We start from the raw sequence: 19,091 nt of genomic DNA on the forward strand, positions 1-19,091 counted from the left end.
CAGGAAATGAGATTTAAAAGTTCGCGGTTCTTTTCCTGTCTACCTGGACAGTGCATCTGAGTTGAGAGTGCTGTCCAGAGCGGTCACAATGGAGCACTCTGGGATAGCTCCCGGAGGCCAATACCATCGAATTGTGTCCACGGTACCCCAAATTCGAGCCCGCAAGGTCGATTTAAGCGCTAATCCACTTGTCAGGGGTGGAGTAAGGAAATCGATTTTAAGAGCCCTTTAAGTCAAAATAAAGGGCTTCATTGTGTGGACGGGTGCAGGTTTACATCGATTTAACGCTGCTAAATTCGACCTAAAGTCCTAGTGTAAACCAGGGCTTAGTTGCTACTGAATAAGCTCTGTGTCCAGTGTGCCTCTTCCTATGCAAGGGTTTGGGCAATAGATCCTGTAGTCATGAATCTGCTGGCCACGTCTCCACCAACCTCCAACCAACTTTCCAACAGCTTTCCTTTCCCAGTTTCAGAATCCCATGGTGCCCAGTGGGAGTGGGGACCCTCCCTCTGCATGGGCTCTCAGTGTCTGGTTGGCCCATAAGCATGTTCCCTGATCTGAGGAGCTCACAATCTAAAGACAGAAAACTCAGATTTGCCCCTAAGTGCTTATGTAGCAGCATATGGTTGGCCAAGTGATACAAATTATCATCTCTGAAGTCAGATTCTTGTGTAAACGATTTTTTAAAAAGCAGTTAGTAGCCACGGTTTGAATTTTTAGCTCTGATTTATGTGATGCTTTTGGAACACTTACTGGGGGAAAAACTGGTAAGTTGCAGCAAATAAACATTCAGTGGCTTATCCGTTTCTCCCAAAGCATATCAGAAATACAATGGACCACTGTTTCTTTTGACTCATCTCCTGTCTAGGCATATTGAAAATATTAGGTAAGTTCAGTATTGCCAGCCCCAGACATTCAAAAATCATGAGTCAGGCACCCAAAATCATGAGATTTTTTTTTTTTAATGGTCTGCTCTTTTCCTTTGCCTTTTGGTTTCTTAGCCTTCAGGGCTCTCTTGGGGATCACCCAAACAGGAGAACAAGAAACTTGGGGTGAAATCAATGGGGTCAAAATGTTGCCCTTTCTTTGGGTTTCAAATGAAATCTGAGATTCTCACATAATCATTTGTCTCCAGGAGTTGACATTTTAGGTAAAACATCAAATATCATAAGATTCACAGTAAAATTATGAATATGATAGTGAGAGTTAGCAACACTGTATAAAATAACTAGGAAGTGATTCCTTGACAACAGAATGGTGTTGGGATTCTGTAACTTATTGTGTATTCTGTAGATTAAAACTTAAATAATTGCATATTCTAATTGCCTCTGAATTTACAGGAATTTAACTCAAAGAAACTTCTTCTGAAAGTCTATAGAATTTCATGCCTTGTCTTGTCAAAGTCGCATTGAAGTAAAAAATTATTCCACCTAAATCTGACTTTCTGCATGTAAATGTGCATGTTTTAAATTAAAACACGAGTGCTAAAGCCCTACACCAAGATGTTCAAAAATGGATGCCTGAAGCTCGACACTAAAAAACATAGTGAGGTGCCTAAATAAGTGGCCTAATATTCAAAATGTTGAGCACCCAGCAGAACCCATTTAAAATCAGGCTACTTATTTAGGTGGCCAGCCACCCACTTTTTAAATCCTTGGCCCAGTTCTCACTGAACATTTTCTGCCTGATCTCCCACACTAGTGCGGTTAGCATTCTTTTAAAACATGTAACTTCATTTTTAGTTTTGTCTAATTTTAAAAGAAAAAAATATTGTAGATAAAAGAAAAGCAGTACTTATTTTGAAAAATCATGCAAACTGCTTCTGTTCCAAAACTTGCTGATATGAGAACGTATGGGAAATGTCTTCTTTTATGAATAATAATTAATATTATTGGGCTTATGAAATGGGCAAAATGCCTAGAAAGTGAATGAAAGAATGAGCTATTAAATTGAAATATTAAATGAAATAATTGAATTTAAAGAGATCATGTAAACCCTGCCGTAAATGTTGGGCGTTGTAGATGATTGAATGTATTTTCATCATCTGTTTATATGCTTAAATACAATTGCTTGATGTAAGTAAACACTTGATTGATATTCCGAATACTTAAAAATTTGCATATGCGTCACACAATATTGAACAATTAAAACTTAATTTCAGTGGAATTTGATTGCATGTAAAATTTTTTTTCAATATTCATTTTTGTCTGTTGTCTTTTCTCAGTATGTATTTAAATATTCCTTTTTATAATGCGTATCATCCTTGATTGGACTGCTAGATGAGGAGAGCTCAAGATTTCTTCAATTAAAAGGAAGGGTTTGTAAATAATATTTGTGCCACCCTTCTGCCACGGATTATTTTCTAAATATTGTGTACTCTTATTGAAGACAAGAAAAAAATAATGCAGCAGTCCTCCTTTATCGGCCCAGCATAAGGAATATGCTTACATGGTCAATGGGCATGTCTAAGAAGGCTTGGTGGTGGTAACTAGTCCCTAAAGAAATGCTTCCACCTTGTCTACAGTATATTTCCTACTCTGTTTCTCTGTCTCTGCTCAGATTTTTTTCCTGTTGCTTCTTATAACTGGCTGTAGAAGATCTCACACTTGATGCACTAATATACTGTATATATTTTACAAATACCCCCCTCCCACACACACAGTTTGACCACTTTCAGAGCCATGAAATTCAGAGTGAAAGACAAAAAGAACAGGAGTACTTGTGGCACCTTAGAGACTAACACATTTATTAGTTTATAATAAATTTATAATATATTTATTATATTACATTATATATTATAATAATAGTTTATAAGCTTTTGTGGGCTACAGCCCGCTTTATCGGATGCATAGAACGGAACATATAGTAAGAAGATACATATATACATACAGAGAAGGTGGAAGTTGCCATACAAACTGTAAGAGGCTAATTAATTAAGATGAGCTATTAATCAGCAGGATAAAAATGAGTGAAAGATGAATCACTATCTTGAAGCCTCTGCGTTATGGTTAGGTATTGCAGTATATAGATAGCCAAAATCTGCCCTCCACTACACCTGCAGAGCCCCCAGTTGAAATCAGTGAGACCCCTCCTCCCCTGCTTATATCCAGGACATGAATTTGGTTCACTGTACATAAAGGTAAGGTATATTAAATAAATTAGGTTTAATTTTTGTACAATTACAAAATTAGGGGGTGAAAGAAATGTAATTGGCGGTGAAAGAAATGTAATCTGCAGGACAGATCCTTGGCCGTGCGGTGGCAGGTGCCTCCCCTTCCCCGCACCCCCACATTGCCCCTGGCCCCTGCTGCCTCTCCCGGCCCCCTATCCATTCCTCCCATTGCCCCTGGTCCCCACTGCCTCCCTACCCACCTCCCCATCCAGGGCTTAATTTGTCCCCAGGCTTGCTGGGGCTTAGCAAGTCTACAGTGAAAAATGGGTATTTGTACGTTTGTTAATGTCACCTTTCACAGCAGACGTTGTAACTATCTGGGAGGCTGTGAAAAAGTGATATTAACATATAACTATCACTTTTCACAACAGCAGACTTACTAGCTAGCAAATCTTTAAAAAAAGCAAAAGAAACAACAACAAAAAAGAGAAGAACCTGCAAAGCATCTTATTGGTGCTTCTAAACCGTTTAGGTCCAGTAAAGAATAGAGACAACTGTACATTATTTTTATCATTAAGTCTGCAAAAAAAACCTACATAAATAAATTACAATGATTTGGACATGTATATGTGCATATTTATTTGTTTTTCCTAAAGTTGATTACGGTAAGTATTTTAGGAAAAATTGTCAGAGCGACCCCCAGTAAGAGTTGGTGGTTGCACACTGAGGCCATCAAAACATTTGTTGTAACTTAAAGTCATCATTGATTTAACACTAGTGTAGATTTAACAGGGCAGATTACAGACTGAGTGCCCTATTCCCCTCCTTTCTTATGCTGGCATAAATCAAGAGTAACCCCACTAAAATCGATGGCATGACACTGGTGTAAAAGTAATATAAGTGAGATAAGAATCAAGCATTCAGCTTTTATGGTTTTGTCAGTTTAAGTCACACTTTTAACACAGGGAGACAGCAAGGTCCAGCCCCCCAGTTTGGAAGCCAGGAGATCTAGATTCTATTCCTAAATCTGTCTTTTTCATCCTATGTAATCTTGGGCAAGTCATTTAATCTTTCTCTGCTTCAGTTTCCCCATCTGTAAAATGGGATGATAATACCCATCTTTCAAAGTGTTAGGAGCCCTGTAGATAGAAAGTAGTTATATAAGAACATACTAGTAGTATCATTTATTATATTAGGTTTTATACTTAATATTCCATACCCTAAACAGCTCATAGAATAATGCTTTACTATTTGCCCTATATAGTTGAACAGTATGTAAGTGCTAATCTCTAAGGTCATATTTCTGTTGGCTATCACTTTGACCAAACAAGTGGCTGAACTTCATAGTTTACAGGTAGATTTTCTTCTCTCTTTTTTTCAAAGCCTTGATTACTAGAGTTATTTTGAAGCAATCAGTAAGTTACAGTGTTTGCTTCAGGATTGGTAGTATATCAGCACCATTCTGAAGGCAACAAATTTTCTGCCCTGTAATCTTAATGCAGAAACAAAAGGTGGATTTTTTTTATTGTTTAGGGGGCAGATAACTATGAATGGAGTGTGCTAGAAATAATAAGAGCTCTCCCCACAACAAAACCCTGTTGTAAAACAAGCATGATCTGTTTGCCGGGATCTTTGCACTAATGCATCACACAGGACACTTTCTAATTGTCCCTACAGAATGAAAATAGAATGTTACACACCAAAGAGACTTTAAAAAAAGGTTTGCAAATAAAGCTAGTTTGAAGGGGGGAAAAAAACCAAAAGCCTCGCATTCTTGACAGATTTAATATTGGTTGCATAAGTAATCCAAACTTGTCACTTTCATTTGAAAACACTGCCTCATTTAAGAGCAATACTACTTATAATAATTTATGACGTCTCTGTGATTGTTCTTTCCAGCTCTCTTGGTTTGTGAAGAGCATTTCTTTGGTAGATAGTTTTTTCCAGTACAGCTCTGGAAATAACAAGCTGGCTTTACGGTTTTCTGAGTAGGGGCCATAATGAGACGGAAGTATGTCTGTTGATTAAAGGGAAAAAATTGAAATCGTTATGAGACAGAAAAGAACTGATAGTTTTAAGGCCATGATTCCATTCTGCAGGTCACTCAAAGGAAAATATTACTTTTCATTTTTGGTAGCAAGTATGGTCTTGGCTGGAGCAGATCTCATTCAAATTGTTCCTTTAACAGTTGCCATGTAAAAACGAAGACACAGTGTAGACGTATTCTTGTTGGTATTTTACAGGGCATGTTTCACTGAACTATTCAGTCTCCTATTTTCCTTCTTGGGATTGAGGATGTGTTTTTATTCTGTATTTGAGAAACGTAGGAATAAGAACTGTCATTTAATTTTGGGGTGCCTCCTGAAAAAGGTATAAATGATACTAACATATATGTACCGCTGTAACATCTATGTATGTATTTCTCTCAGTTAAAGCATTTGATTAAAAAGAAATATGGAATGCAATGTATTTTAATGTAGTATCCTTCATACAAAGTATTACAAAAACTTCAGAGATATAGATGTGTGACAGGTCTGGTGCGCTGCCTGGACCCCAGTAATAAAGGAGTTAACTTCAGCTCCACTTTCCCCTCCCCTTATGGGGTGCTCAGGGGAAGGACTGTAAATTAGTGATTGGAAGACACAGTGGGAAATTGGCTTTAGGAAGCTAGGAGTCCACACCCAGGGGCATAGGAATGCCAAGCTGGAGAGTTTGTTTCCTTTTCTGCTTATGTTAATTTATTTTGCTTTCTTGTCACCAGCATCATCCCTTGAGGGAAAGCACTTGCTGGCTATCTCTAGGTTCCATTCTGCTGTGTCATTCCACCAGCATACTATAGAAGAAAAAGAGCAAGAAGGCTTTTCAGAGCTGGGTAGAACAAGGCTTTGGCCCAGGCTAGAAACATAGGAATTGCCATACAGGATCAGATAAGTGGTCCATCTAGTCAGACAGTTTCACCCATCAAAGGAAAGAAGGGCTGCGTTCTTCCCTGTGCACCTTCACTAACTGAGAAAAAGCCCCAGCACTGCCCACTAACTTTCCTGATCTAATCAAGCCTGTGTACACCCAACAGAATATTGACAGACCACTAATAGATTGTCTTACAAAATCCACTGAGCACTCACAAAACACATCTTTTGAACCCTCTTAACTAACAAATCACAATCAGTTTTCACCAGACCATCATCTGTGACCTCCCGCTGCCTAATTTCAAGTTTCTGTCATCTACAAGTGACACAGTACAGCTGTTATTTTAAAAAAAAGTCACAAATGTTTTTCATAATGGGGGAAGAACTATTATTTTCCATTGTCTTCGTTCTCAAAAATAGCAGAATTGCTTTGGCTCAAACTTTCAAATAAAATCTGTTCCCTGACTGAGAATAAATCTGATAAATTTTGGCCAGAAAGGTAAAAGATTAAAAAAGTTATAAGCAACTAAATATTACCTCTTAAAATGGAAACACTTGTGCATCCTTAACAATGGGCACACTGTGCTTATAATCACTGAGATGTTTTATTTTATTTTAGTTTTTGTTATTCTGCAAATCAAAAAATAATCTTTTTAAAATACACTATTTCATTTCGTATAGATTTTTCAGACTGTTTACAAGAATAAAACTTTACCAGAAAACATATACACTATAAAAAAATCAAAATCTCACATTATTCAACTGAACTGTAATATGGTGAAACATGCAGACAGCATAATAGATTAGTAAACCTTTTTCCATATCAAGACTTTCTTTTCCGTACTGTCCTCTCTAGCTGGACCCTCACCTTCCATTTAACAAGTGCAGAGTGGTTTTGATACTCTGTAATGAGAATTCTTCTAGATTCCCTGACATAATACATGATCTCTCATTACATGAGCATGATCTAGGAGCAGTTGTCGAAGTGTGGTCTGTGGTGCTGGTTGGGTACACAAAGCACTTGATGGTACCCTATAGAGGGCTGACTCTCCTTGGCTTCAGTTGCTTCTATAGATGTCCACCTTTTGTATTAAAAACATAGATCAATGCTCTCTTGATATTTCTTTCTCGTGTAAGCATTTGCTGTAGTTGCTGCTGGATGGTGCATGTTCTTGAATGAGAAAGGAAGTGGTCCATGGGATTGCATTTGGGAGAGGCTACTGTCCAGAAGGCAGTCTCTCTATTAAAATGTTTACATTCTGAAACAGTTTGGGAACACTTGGACTAGTGATCTGAATATAGGAGTGGGAACCAAAAGTGAAATCATGATCCCAGTGCTGATACAGATTCCTTCTGTAGGCAGGCAGCTCACGCGCTGTAAAAGGGGGATACGGGCTGACACTCTGCCTTCTAAATCCACATTCAGAGGGGACCCTTTGCTTGTGGATCTCCCCTCTTCTCCCATGCAGAACTGAGGCTCCATCACCTCTATGGCCCTGTTCTCCTCTTCACCAGACCCTGCAGAGAACTCTCAGCAAGTCTGGAGATGTGGGCTAGAAAAGGGGCCATTCTGGGTAGGGAGAAGAGTCTGTGGGACAGGGGGTGTTCTATTGCCTCGCTTCCCTTTCCAGCCCTGTGGAGCTTACCCAGACAAGATAGCACGGCCTCTAGGGCAGTGGTGGGTCCATCAGGGTAATCTGCTGGCGGGCCACGAGACCGTTGGTTTATGTTGACCGTCCACAGGCTCGGCCGCCCGCAACTCCCAGTGGCCATGGTTCCCATTGACCGGGAATGGCCCACCACTGCTCTAGGGGGTCCCTGGAGTCTGTCACTGTGAGTTAGCATGACTCTAATGGAACTGCATTGTCAGGGAGTGGGCTGGAGGGAGGTTGCCAGAGTCCAGAGCCAGTGCAATGACACACACCTTCCACATGGACCCCTGGATTCCAGACAGGTTTGGGGTGGGTACATTAGTCTTTTCTGGGGGGATTCTCACAGATTTCTCCCCTAGCTCTTTCTCTCACAGGTTTTACCATGACTGGGGCCAATAATATTTACCTACTTAGCTCCTAGGGCTGTTATAAGGATTAATTTGTTATGTCCTGATCCTGTATGATGCTAAACACCCTCAATTCCCATTGACGTTAACTAGATCAAAACATGCTGATTGTTTGCTCAAATGTTTAGAAGATGAAAGTGCTCAGTAGTGTTGCCATCATCATATTTCATAGTTCTGTGATCTCCAGGCTATCACACAAATGGTTTCACCAGTCACCTGGGGCCTCCCTTTTTGGGATTCATAATAAATGCAATATATGTTTTAGATGAGAACTGGAGCAGGGGCAGCACACCTCATTGATTTTTACGAGCTGTCAGTTCATCTGCACATTAACACAGAGCATGCTGGATCTCTCAAACTGGTGTTCTCCTCCTCAGCAAATGATACATTTCACCTTTTCTTGCAGGTATCAGAGATTTGAAAAGGCATTTCTGCTCGCTGTTGACATAGGTGCTCGTGACCTGTTTATGGTGAGTCATTCCTGTAGATGGCTTTGTGATTGCTGTTCTTGAGATGAGTTAGTTGTCAGCTTTTGTGCACATTAAAAAGGATCAGTGTCATTTGCAGTCTTAGACACATACTGGAGAAGGCTTTATTCTACTTGCCATCATGAAACTGGTCAATAGCAATCTAGTAGCTTTTGAGTTGCTGACATTTTCCTTGCCAGGGCCTCAAGACTGTTTTATGTTTTTCAGGAATTAATATATACATTCTTGAACTTTCCTCCTCCTCCTGCTGTGTCAGATGTGGGTGCATGTCATCTTTCACTCTAATAAGCTTATATGTTTCTAATCCATTCCTTTAAGAAGTACAGCTGCAGAGGCCAGGACACAAGAGCAGACCGTATCCTGGGGATCCTGAATGCTCTCAGTATGTCTCTTAGGTTTCTGTGGAAAGTGACAAATTATGAACGCTCCTTCAGGTACTTTTAAAACAACAAAGCTGCAACGTCAACCCAAGCAGTTTTACATTTTGTGCACTCTTTCGCCCTCCCATTTAATTAGCTACAAAAGTAAAATTAACCGGTTCTTAAAAGGTCCTATGTGCAGGGTCTGCAGGAGGCTCTTGTTTTATAAGATCTTGCACCACAATGTCACAGTGAGGTCAGATGGACAAAGCCAGTAGTTCTTTCCTCATCTCTCAGCATGTTGCTGCTATGCAGCTGATTTAGTTGTTTTCAAAGAACAATAGGGAAAGGGCTTGTTTTTAAAAAAAAAAAAAAAAAAAAAGCCCTTTGAAAGTCTCATTTGCTTGACTCTTTTGCATAATGAAGACATTCTGTTGTTTAAGCTTTGGCACTAGATGTTAATATTATTTATCCCATTAAGTCACTTGCCCTGCTAGTTTGATCTTGATATTTAAATTGTATGTTAAATAACACAATTAAATCCTTCTTCTATGGGTTATAAAAAGTCCTCTCTAATTATATAAAGAGTTCTGTAAATCTTTTGATGCTTTTTTCGACAGCTCTAATCATTTGGCTTGTTCCATCTAATTAGAAAGATGTGTATACTGTGATAAACTTTTTTAAGTATGCATCAAAAGAATGTGATGGGAATATCATACTTTTAGGGAAATCATTACATATTTTTGTAATTATTTATATCCCCTCGAAACCGTGTTTTTTTTCTTTTCATCTCATCTCTCTCTCTCTCTCTCTCTCTCAATAATATAACCTTTTCTGCACAAAACTTTGATGTAGCAGTGTTGAGATCTGTAACCATGGAGAGGCTTGGGAAATGATTCTGCTCTCACTTTCACCAATTTAACTCCACTGGGCTTGATTCTCGCTGTGCCGGAGCAGAGATTGGTTGCAATAGAAGGTGGGGGAGGGGTTTGAGAGGGAGCCAGTCATGAGCTCCTGACTCTCAACCATCTGGCATGGTGTACACTAAATCAGCAGGGGGACAGCTGTAATTTAAGGCATAAGGCCCCACACACTAAAAAATTGCTCCACCATATCCCTTCTACTCCTCTGATACCCCCCACCCCAACATGTCCCCTTCCTCCTTGTGCCAGAAGGGGGAGTTCCATCCCAGGAAGAAGTCACCAGGTTTGTGCTGGTGAAGATTCCCCTTACATGGGGTATTCTCCAACCCAAATCTCTGGACACTTTAAATTTGCTTTACACTGAGTCAGTGTATGTGGCGCAAAGTGAACTTGGCCACTGGAGAATCCAGTCCATTGACTTCAGTGGAGTGACTTGATATACACCCATGTAAGGCCTCGTCTGGACTAGCTGAAAGGGTGCTTTATTTAAAAGGTTAACTAACACGTGTTACATTTGTAGTGTAGTCAGGACAAGCACAGTCAGTTTAGCACATCTCAGCTGGCCAAGGTGAACCCTTGGATCCTCCTCAGAATTTAAAGAATTTTTTTACATACCTTTTATCCTTGTGCAGACAAGATTGAAGTGAGAACAAAATCGCTGGATTTTGCATCGGTGCAGGATTGCTCATCTCTGTCTCATGCATTTCTCTCATTTGGATGTCCACGTTGGACCTCACTCTAGGTCTTCACACCCAGGCTATGTCTAAATCTTGCCAATTCTTTTTGCATAGCGTCTCTAAGATGTGACCTTTCCTATCCATCCACATGGCTAAAACTCTCATCCAAGCTCTCATCATATCATGTCTTGGTTACTGCACATCCTTTCCTCCGACCTCGACAAATGCAATCTACCCCACTCGTATCTATTCAAAATGCTGCTAAAAGATCATTTTGCTAGCCCATTGCTTTGTCTATGCTCCCCTTCTCTTTGCCTCCCTCCACTCCCCCTTCTCTGTTGCTACTTTCAAGGTCCTTCACAGCCTATCCCTACTCTACCTATCATCACTATCAAAATATCAACTCCTACCTCCACCTGGCTTATGATATCAGCCTCTGTTGCCCATTGGTTAAATTGGTTATCAGTATAATTAACTGAAGCTGTGATTTCCAAACTCACTGAGAAGTATCCTTGTCTAGCCGTGCAGTTTGGGTTTTGTCTCCCCTGGGGTTTTACCCACTGCTGTAACTATACCAATGTAGGTGCTATGGTGCAAACCCCTAATCTAGATGCAGAACATGAGTGTAAAACATGGCTTGTACCAATAAGGTTACCCAGACTTAAAACAGTAACTGCACCAGTGGTTAAAAAATCCAGTGTAGACAAGGTCTTGTCTCAGCCCGCTGAGTCCTATGATTCTGTTCAGCTACAGCATTATGGTTACTGATTATTGTAGTATCTCCCAGAAATGATGCTGTTCTTGAAAAAACAGTCAGCTGAGGTACTTGTGGGCATATCTTCAATTTATTAGGGGCGCTTCAGCCACTAAATTCCTATTAACTCTAGAGGTGATTGGGTCCACAGTGGGACTTCTAATCCAAACCAACTCATATTCCCCACCAGGGTTGACTTTAGGCAATCTGGCATTCTAGGCATACCCCCAAGGGGTCACCCTATAGCTGTCCCTGGATCACAGCCTTTGATTCCGACGTCACTGTGTGACTCTAAAGGCCAGAGCGGTCTGTGTCCCTGTAGGGCCTGTGCCTTACTCCAGGCCTGCGCGCCACCCTTATCTTTCAAGAGGCACAAGTGAGGCTTTACTGGAATTCCTGGTTCAGAACTTGTTTATGTAGTTTTGGTTCAAGATCGCATCTTAAAGTGGAAGAGGCCCATTTCCCAGACTAGTTTGAATTTAGCCCCAAGATACTGGAGATTTCAACAAAACAGCTGCTGGCTCACTATTCAGGATTGCAGAAATCTCACAAGGGCTGGTAATTTAGAAACATGTCTGCCACTCCGGGCTGAAATCTTGTGAAAAGAATTTGTGAAACTTTGGTGACATTAAACCTGACCCTAGATCTGGTGCAGTTTTGACCTGGAACTCTAGCCTAAATTTGATCCATGTCCAAGATCCTCTCCTTAGCTCATCTCTAATTAACATTAAAAGGAGTTAATCTTCTAAAAGTCCACTCTATCAAGCTGATGGTTTGTTCTTTTCTCTGCTACTTTTTGCCCAGAGAAGAAGCAACCACAGCCACAAATTTTTGTCAGGCAGCTTGGGGTTCACAAGTGAAGCTACACTTCTGGTGCATCCATGGGAAACCAGATCATTTTTGGCCCTTAATAGAGATTGCTGTCTTTCATTATTTTTTAAATTAAAATGACTAAAATGGGATTGCTTCATAGGCATAGTGACTCTTTATGATATGATGTTATCTACCAAATGAAAGAACAATCTCAGAGTAATTGTAATAGTTCAACTATGCAGGCTTCAAAACAAGTTCCCACTGTCGTCTTGGAGCTGGTTCCAACATCCTGTTTAACTGCTGACTTATTAGGGGATGTTGTATGTAAACATACACTTGCATTTCCATAGGACCATCTTGTTAGCTTGTAGCATGGCATAGTTTCACAAACTTCATGCCAGGCCTGAAAAGCAAACTTAACTATGCAGTCACTAACATACTTTCCATTATGTGGCTTTACTGTAACCTATCCCAATTGCATCATGTGACATTTTCCAGGGACTGACACAAATCTGCCCAATGGTATCCCTGAGTGCTCAGTTTTTGTATTTGTATCTCTAATTCAGCCTACAGATGTGTAAAATTTCATATCATCAGATTGCAGCTTCCTGTTGACAGCACTTCTGAGATGACTTAAAACCAAAAGTTATTCCAACTAAGATCAATATTAAATTAAGATAATTTTCCCCTCTTTTTCATGCCTATTTCAGATCATTCATACAAATTAGGTCCTTTTTTGGTGTTAATTCTGCCCACTTAACATCAAACCTAGTCCCTTTTGGGGTGAAGGATGGTCTGTCAACACAAACACTGAAGACATGTAGACCTCTAGCTATTTTAGAGACTGGAAGAATAGCAGAAAGCCTATTCTGAGCCTTTTGACAATTATTGAGAGCTGTCGTGGTGGTGTTCTCTTCCCATACTTGCCCTGGGGAAGCTGCAGACACAATTCAATAGCAGTAGAAGATATTACAATGGAGGGCTTAACTTTGCATTTTCCCTCCTTTTGTTGGTCTAAATTAGACCCTCAGGGCAAATTTCTGCCCTGGCTTACACATGAAGTCAATGGCAATTTTAACCATGTCTGTGAAAGCTGAATTGGGCCCATGTTATTATTTGAGTATATTTGTAATGTACTTTTTGTTACATTTGTGCATTAGTGGCTCTGGTATCCCTTCCCCTTCCAAACCTATCCACTGGCTCCTTCTCCCCTTCCACATCAAGTTGATGCTCTGCTCTCATCTTTTCTTTTTCTCTGTCTCATTCCCTTTACTCCAGCAATACCCTCCCCCATACCTGCTCTTTTGGGGCCTGAGTCTGATCTCACAGCTGTTTTACATGAGTGGAATGCCTTACATGTCAATGCAGTTACTCCTGGCTTACACCAGTGGGATCAAAATCCATCCTTTTATAATGTGTCCTTGCCTTCCCTGCAGTTCCTAGTGCCTAATATGCTTTCCCTAACCCTATGCAAGAAGCAGGATCCTCCCTCTCTCTTTCAAATCCCCCATCAAAATATAAAGTAAGCCTCTCATTGCTTATTCACGACTCAGTGACGTGAAAATGCTCATTTATAAAAACCAAACAAGCAATACTTACATTTAGGTAACAGTCATATGGCTGAAATTTTAAACATACAACAGTTGGGAAATCCAAAGCCACAGAAATTATTCGCAAAAAGAAAAGGAGTACTTGTGGCACCTTAGAGACGAGCTGTAGCTCACGAAAACTCATGCTCAAATAAATTGGTTAGTCTGTAAGGTGCCACAAGTACTCCTTTTCTTTTTGCGAATACAGACTAACACGGCTGTTACTCTGAAACCTATCTGAAGACAGGGATTCTTGCTGAAAGTTTCTTCCTCAACTATCACTGTAGCATCACTAACATGATGCTATAATAACACACATTCAGACACTGCTGTATTCCTCTGCAACGCTCCTAGCACCACGTCACATACTAATCCATCAATTATATAAACTTCCACAAAGTTCAATAAAAAGAAAGTAAAATTGAAGAGGACATAATATATCATGAATAACTGTTACATTTATTGGATGATGACTGATCCAATCTATGACAGAAAAGATCAAGCGATATAAGGGTTGTTAGCTTTAAATCCTTTTGTAGTGTGTTCCAGCTCTCCGCTGCTGAAAATTCAAAAGGCCATCCGCTGTACCAAAGGTAGCAGAAACCCGAGGAACCGACACGTTAATAAAAGTGTCAGATCTTGGGTGAGACACTGATGAGGAAAGTGTAAGTAATTTCTGAAGAAATGTTGGAATTTTGCCCAGAAATATCCTATAGACATATGCACAACAGTGTTTCAGATGACTTCTGCTCACTGAGGGCTAGCTCTGCATAAATTGCAAAGATGAGCATAAAAAGCAGCTCTTGGAACTAATCAAATTGTTAAATGGTAAAAGCCAGCCATTTCAACGTACTCTTGATAGCCAGCAGGAAAATCTATTTTCCTGATTGTTTCTGATAGGTAATGTGATATTTGACGTGATAATCTCTTGGTTGATTATGTGAAAAAAATCTGTTACAATCACGTTAAGAGTTTTATTACATCATTTTGTTTTCATTCGTTGATATACGTAGTAAGGGAATCTGGGTTTTGGTTTCTCTTTTTTCCTCATTTCACTCTTTGGTTTTGGCTAACTGAGTGTTTTGTAACTTCCTAGTAAAATCCCATTTGGTAGGTTAATTTGAATATGAGGTGAAAGCCTGTGCTGTCATATAGGCATAATTTGGAAAACATCGGGTGTAAATGGCTGAGAACTTTAAAAAGTAGAATGTTAACAGACTGTGAATCTCAGTGATGGTTGAACCAGGTGATGTGCTAAACAAAAAGAGCTTTCAGCTTACTTCTAGCACTTCCCATTTCTACACCCGGACCCAACACACATTCTAGGTGTCAAAATGACACAGAGAGAGAGAAGGACAATCCTGGACTCCTGTTATATAGATTGACTGCACACATTTGGGCAGAAATTGGTGGTTTAATTAGTAATGACAAGTTCTATAAAATGTTTTTTTTTTTTACTTAAAATAGCTTTTTTTAGGTTTCAGAGTAGCAGCCATGTTAGTTTGCATCCACAAAAAGAAAAGGAGTACCTGTGGCACCTTAGAGACTAACAAATTTATTTGAGCATAAGATTTTGTGAGCTACAGCTCACTTCATCGGATGCATTCAGTGGAAAATACAGTGGGGAGACTTATATACACAGAGAACATGAAACAATGGGTGTTACCATACAATGCATCCGATGAAGTGAGCTGTAGCTCAGGAAAGCTTATGCTCAAATAAATTTGTTAGTCTCTAAGGTGCCACAAGTACTCCTTTTCTTTTTGCGAATACAGACTAACATGGCTGCTACTCCGAAAACTGTAACAAGAGTGACCAGGTAAGGTGAGCTATTACCAGCGGGGGCGGGGGACCTTTTGTAGTGATAATCAAGGTGGACCATTTCCAGCAGTTGACAAGAATGTCTGAGGAAGGAGGGGGGGGGGAAATAAACATGGGGAAATAGTTTTACTTTGTGTAATGATCCATCCACTCCCAATCTTTATTGAAGCCTAAATTAATTGTATCCAGTTTGCAAATTAATTCCAATTCAGCAGTCTCTCCTTGGAGTCTGTTTTTGAAGTTTTTTTGTTGAAGAATTGCCACTTTTAGGTCTGTAATCGAGTGACCAAAGAGATTGAAGTGTTCTCCAACTGCTTTTTGAATGTTATAATTCTTGACGTCTGATTTGTGTCCATTTATTCTTTTACGTAGAGACTGTCCAGTTTGGCCAATGTACATGGCAGAGGGGCATTGCTGGCACATGATGGCATATATCACATTGGTAGATGTGCAGGTGAACGAGCCTCTGATAGTGTGGCTGATGTGATTAGGCCCTATGATGGTGTCCCCTGAATAGATATGTGGACACAGTTGGCAACAGGCTTTGTTGCAAGGATAGGTTCCTGGGTTAGTGGTTCTGTTGTGTGGTGTGTGGTTGCTGGTGAGTATTTGCTTCAGGTTGGAGGGCTGTCTGTAAGCAAGGACTGGTCTGTCTCCCAAGATCTGTGAGAGTTTTGGGTCATCCTTTAGGATAGGTTGTAGATCCTTGATGATGTGTTGGAGAGGTTTTTGTTGGGGGCTGAAGGTGATGGCTAGTGGCATTATTTTTTGCATCCAATGTTAAATCACTCTGCATAACCACACAAAAAAAGGCCACTTACCAGGCTGCTGTTCTATCTATCTGAGGTGCTTATAGGGTCCCCATTACTGTACTATCTGAGTGCCTTCACACAGGACCAAGAAGAAAATCCAAGAGCATGAACAGGGAGCAATACAGGCTGTAATGTACAGTAAACAAAGTGCAAATTTCTGTTTGTTGAAAGTACATTTAAAGGAACTTTGTCATCCTCTGTAGTTGTTTTCCCCCCTAACTTTATTATTTAAAAAATATTACAATCGCTATTGTTTTCAGTTTAAACTAAAAACCAGAATCCCTAAACATAATAGATATAAATGTTATTATATACGTGGACAGAATCTGGCTACATATTCAAATATTTGTTAGCTCAGACTTGTTCCAGAGACATCTGATTTTCAGCTATCTTGAGTAAGCTGACAGTATCAACTTTTAACTTTTTAACCTAGATAAAAATCATAATTTTTGTGACTCAGGCCCCTCTCTCCTGACAACCACGGCAGACCTACACACAGAGGAGGTACAGTATTCGCTGCAAGCTCTTAACTGATTATTTGGCCCCAGGGCACTTGCACATTCTTGTTATATCACACCTTTGTTTGTGCTCAGAAACTGGTCCAAGCACATCCATACTTTTGGGATTCTGAAAGGCATCACCCTTTCATTCTGGGGACTTGCTATTCTTCATTCCAAACCTTATCCTTTCTTCACTTGTTCTTCGGATGCTCGCAATCTGTCCTATTATTTTATAGTTCTCAGAAGTGTGAGATGCACTTAACTGATAACCTACAAAGACATAGTCCCTGCCCTAATTACGTACATTTGCTTACATTCTAAATTTTTGATGTGACAAAATGAGGAGGGGGGAACAAACAGTAGGGAGGAGACATGGGAAAGAAGGACTAGGGTTAAAGCAATACAGTCATGTAGGTACCCAGTTTAGGGATGTGCACCTCTTGGTGGTTCTCTTATACACAGAATGCAGATGTGACTGAATGTTATTGCCTTAATTATTGTGGACACCTGAGAAGAAGTGTATTCTCAGGAGCCATATAATGATGAGGGCAAGTGGAATTATGGATCACAGTAGGGAGGACAGTCCATGTGTTGGTTGCAGCATGAAGAAGGCATGGAGATGCGTGTGGAAGAATCAGATTTACGGAGTATCAAGATTTGCATCACTGGCATGAATGTAATAGGTGACCAGATAGCAAGTGTGAAAAATCGGGACAGAGGTGGGGGAGTAATAGGCGCTTATATAAGACAAAGCCCCAAATATCCGGACCATCCCTATAAAATCAGGACATCTGGTCACTCTAAATGAGAAATTAGTTTGGATGAGCAAGAAGGAGCAAAGTTATGTAGATACTTGAATGTGAGAAGTTTATATTTGATGTAATGGAGGAGAAGCTAGTGAAGTGATTCAAGGAGTGGGGTGATGTAATCAGAGAGACAGGCGAGTCACAGTGGCCATATTTTTGATATATTTGTATAGGGCAACGTTGAGGGTCAGGAAGACCAGACATGAGATTCTGCAGTAATCAAGGCAAGCGATGATTGAGACATGGCTGAGAGTTATAACTATTTAGACACAGAGGATGGGTGAGTCTTGAAGGTCTCATAGAGGAAGAAACAACATCTGGACACAGTCTTGATGTGAAAGGAGAATAAAAGGGAGAAGACAAAAATGATGTTCAGATTCTGAGTCCAGGTGACAGAGAAGAGCGTAGTGTTATCACTAGTCATGGGGGAAGGAAGAAGAGGAGAGAATTTGGACAGAAAATCCTATTTTCTCGGGTAATATCATTATTTGAACCAGCAACCCATTGACTGAGAGTCTGAAAACATGTTTATAATTAAATATATATATAAATATAAATAATATATTTATAATATATAAATATATGTATGTACAAAATTAGGGATTGTGGGGTTTGGTTTCTATTTTTAATCATTTTAGTGTTTGGTTTTGGATATTTTAGTGTCTTGTAAATTCCTTTAAAAAAACAAAACAGGTTTTACAGGTTTATGAATCTCAGCTGCATACATCTGGGTGGAAATTGGTGGTTTCATTAGCAGTAAAAATCACACAAACATTATTTTAAAAAAACAAAACAATCGTACATTTTAAGCAGTCTCATTTTATTGTTTACATCTTAAGTTTCAACACTGTAACCACCTAAACAAAATCTGCTCATCATGTGGCTACATGAACTGGAATGAAATTACAGAGAGCATGAACAGGAAGTAAATATGGATTGTAAATTTACAAGATGAAATTTCTGTTGAAAATCCCTTTAAGGGAATCTTGCCATTTTTGGTTTATTTTTAATAAAATTGCTCTCCACCTTACATTATTTAAAATGAATTATTGAAAATCTACAATCATTGTTATATTCAGTTTATATGAAAAAACAGAACCCCTAAACTTAATATATGGGGAAATTTTAAAGGCACAAAGGACAATTAGGCTCCCAACTCCCAAATCTCCCCCATAATCTGTAGATGTGAGAGTAGATCCTAGCCATACATGCAAATGATTCATTCCAGAGCCATCTAATTTATAGCTGGTTTCAGAGTAGCAGCCGTGTTAGTCTGTATTCACAAAAAGAAAAGGAGGACTTGTGGCACCTTAGAGACTAACAAATTTATTTGAGCATAAGCTTTTGTGAGCTACAGCTCACTTCATCGGATGTTGTCTTGGGTAAGCTGACAGTATCAACCTTTTGAGAGACAAGGGGAATGGGGTAATATCTTTTATTGGACCAACTTCTATTAGTGATAAAGACAA

At 39.6% G+C, this 19,091-nt stretch overlaps 1 protein-coding gene across 5 annotated transcripts in view; it reads left to right on the forward strand.

Moving 5' to 3' along the window:
- Positions 1–19,091, forward strand: part of WDPCP (WD repeat containing planar cell polarity effector) — a 278,133-nt gene that overhangs the window by 180,005 nt on the left and 79,037 nt on the right. For all 5 annotated transcript variants that reach the window (XM_073339531.1, XM_073339528.1, XM_073339532.1 and 2 more), the window contains one exon: positions 8,487–8,550. In XM_073339531.1, coding sequence (XP_073195632.1) covers positions 8,487–8,550 — 64 coding nt within the window. The remainder of the gene's footprint in view (positions 1–8,486; positions 8,551–19,091) is intronic.

Source organism: Lepidochelys kempii, chromosome 3 (genome assembly GCF_965140265.1).
Source record: "Lepidochelys kempii isolate rLepKem1 chromosome 3, rLepKem1.hap2, whole genome shotgun sequence".
Lineage (NCBI taxonomy): Eukaryota > Metazoa > Chordata > Testudines > Cheloniidae > Lepidochelys > Lepidochelys kempii.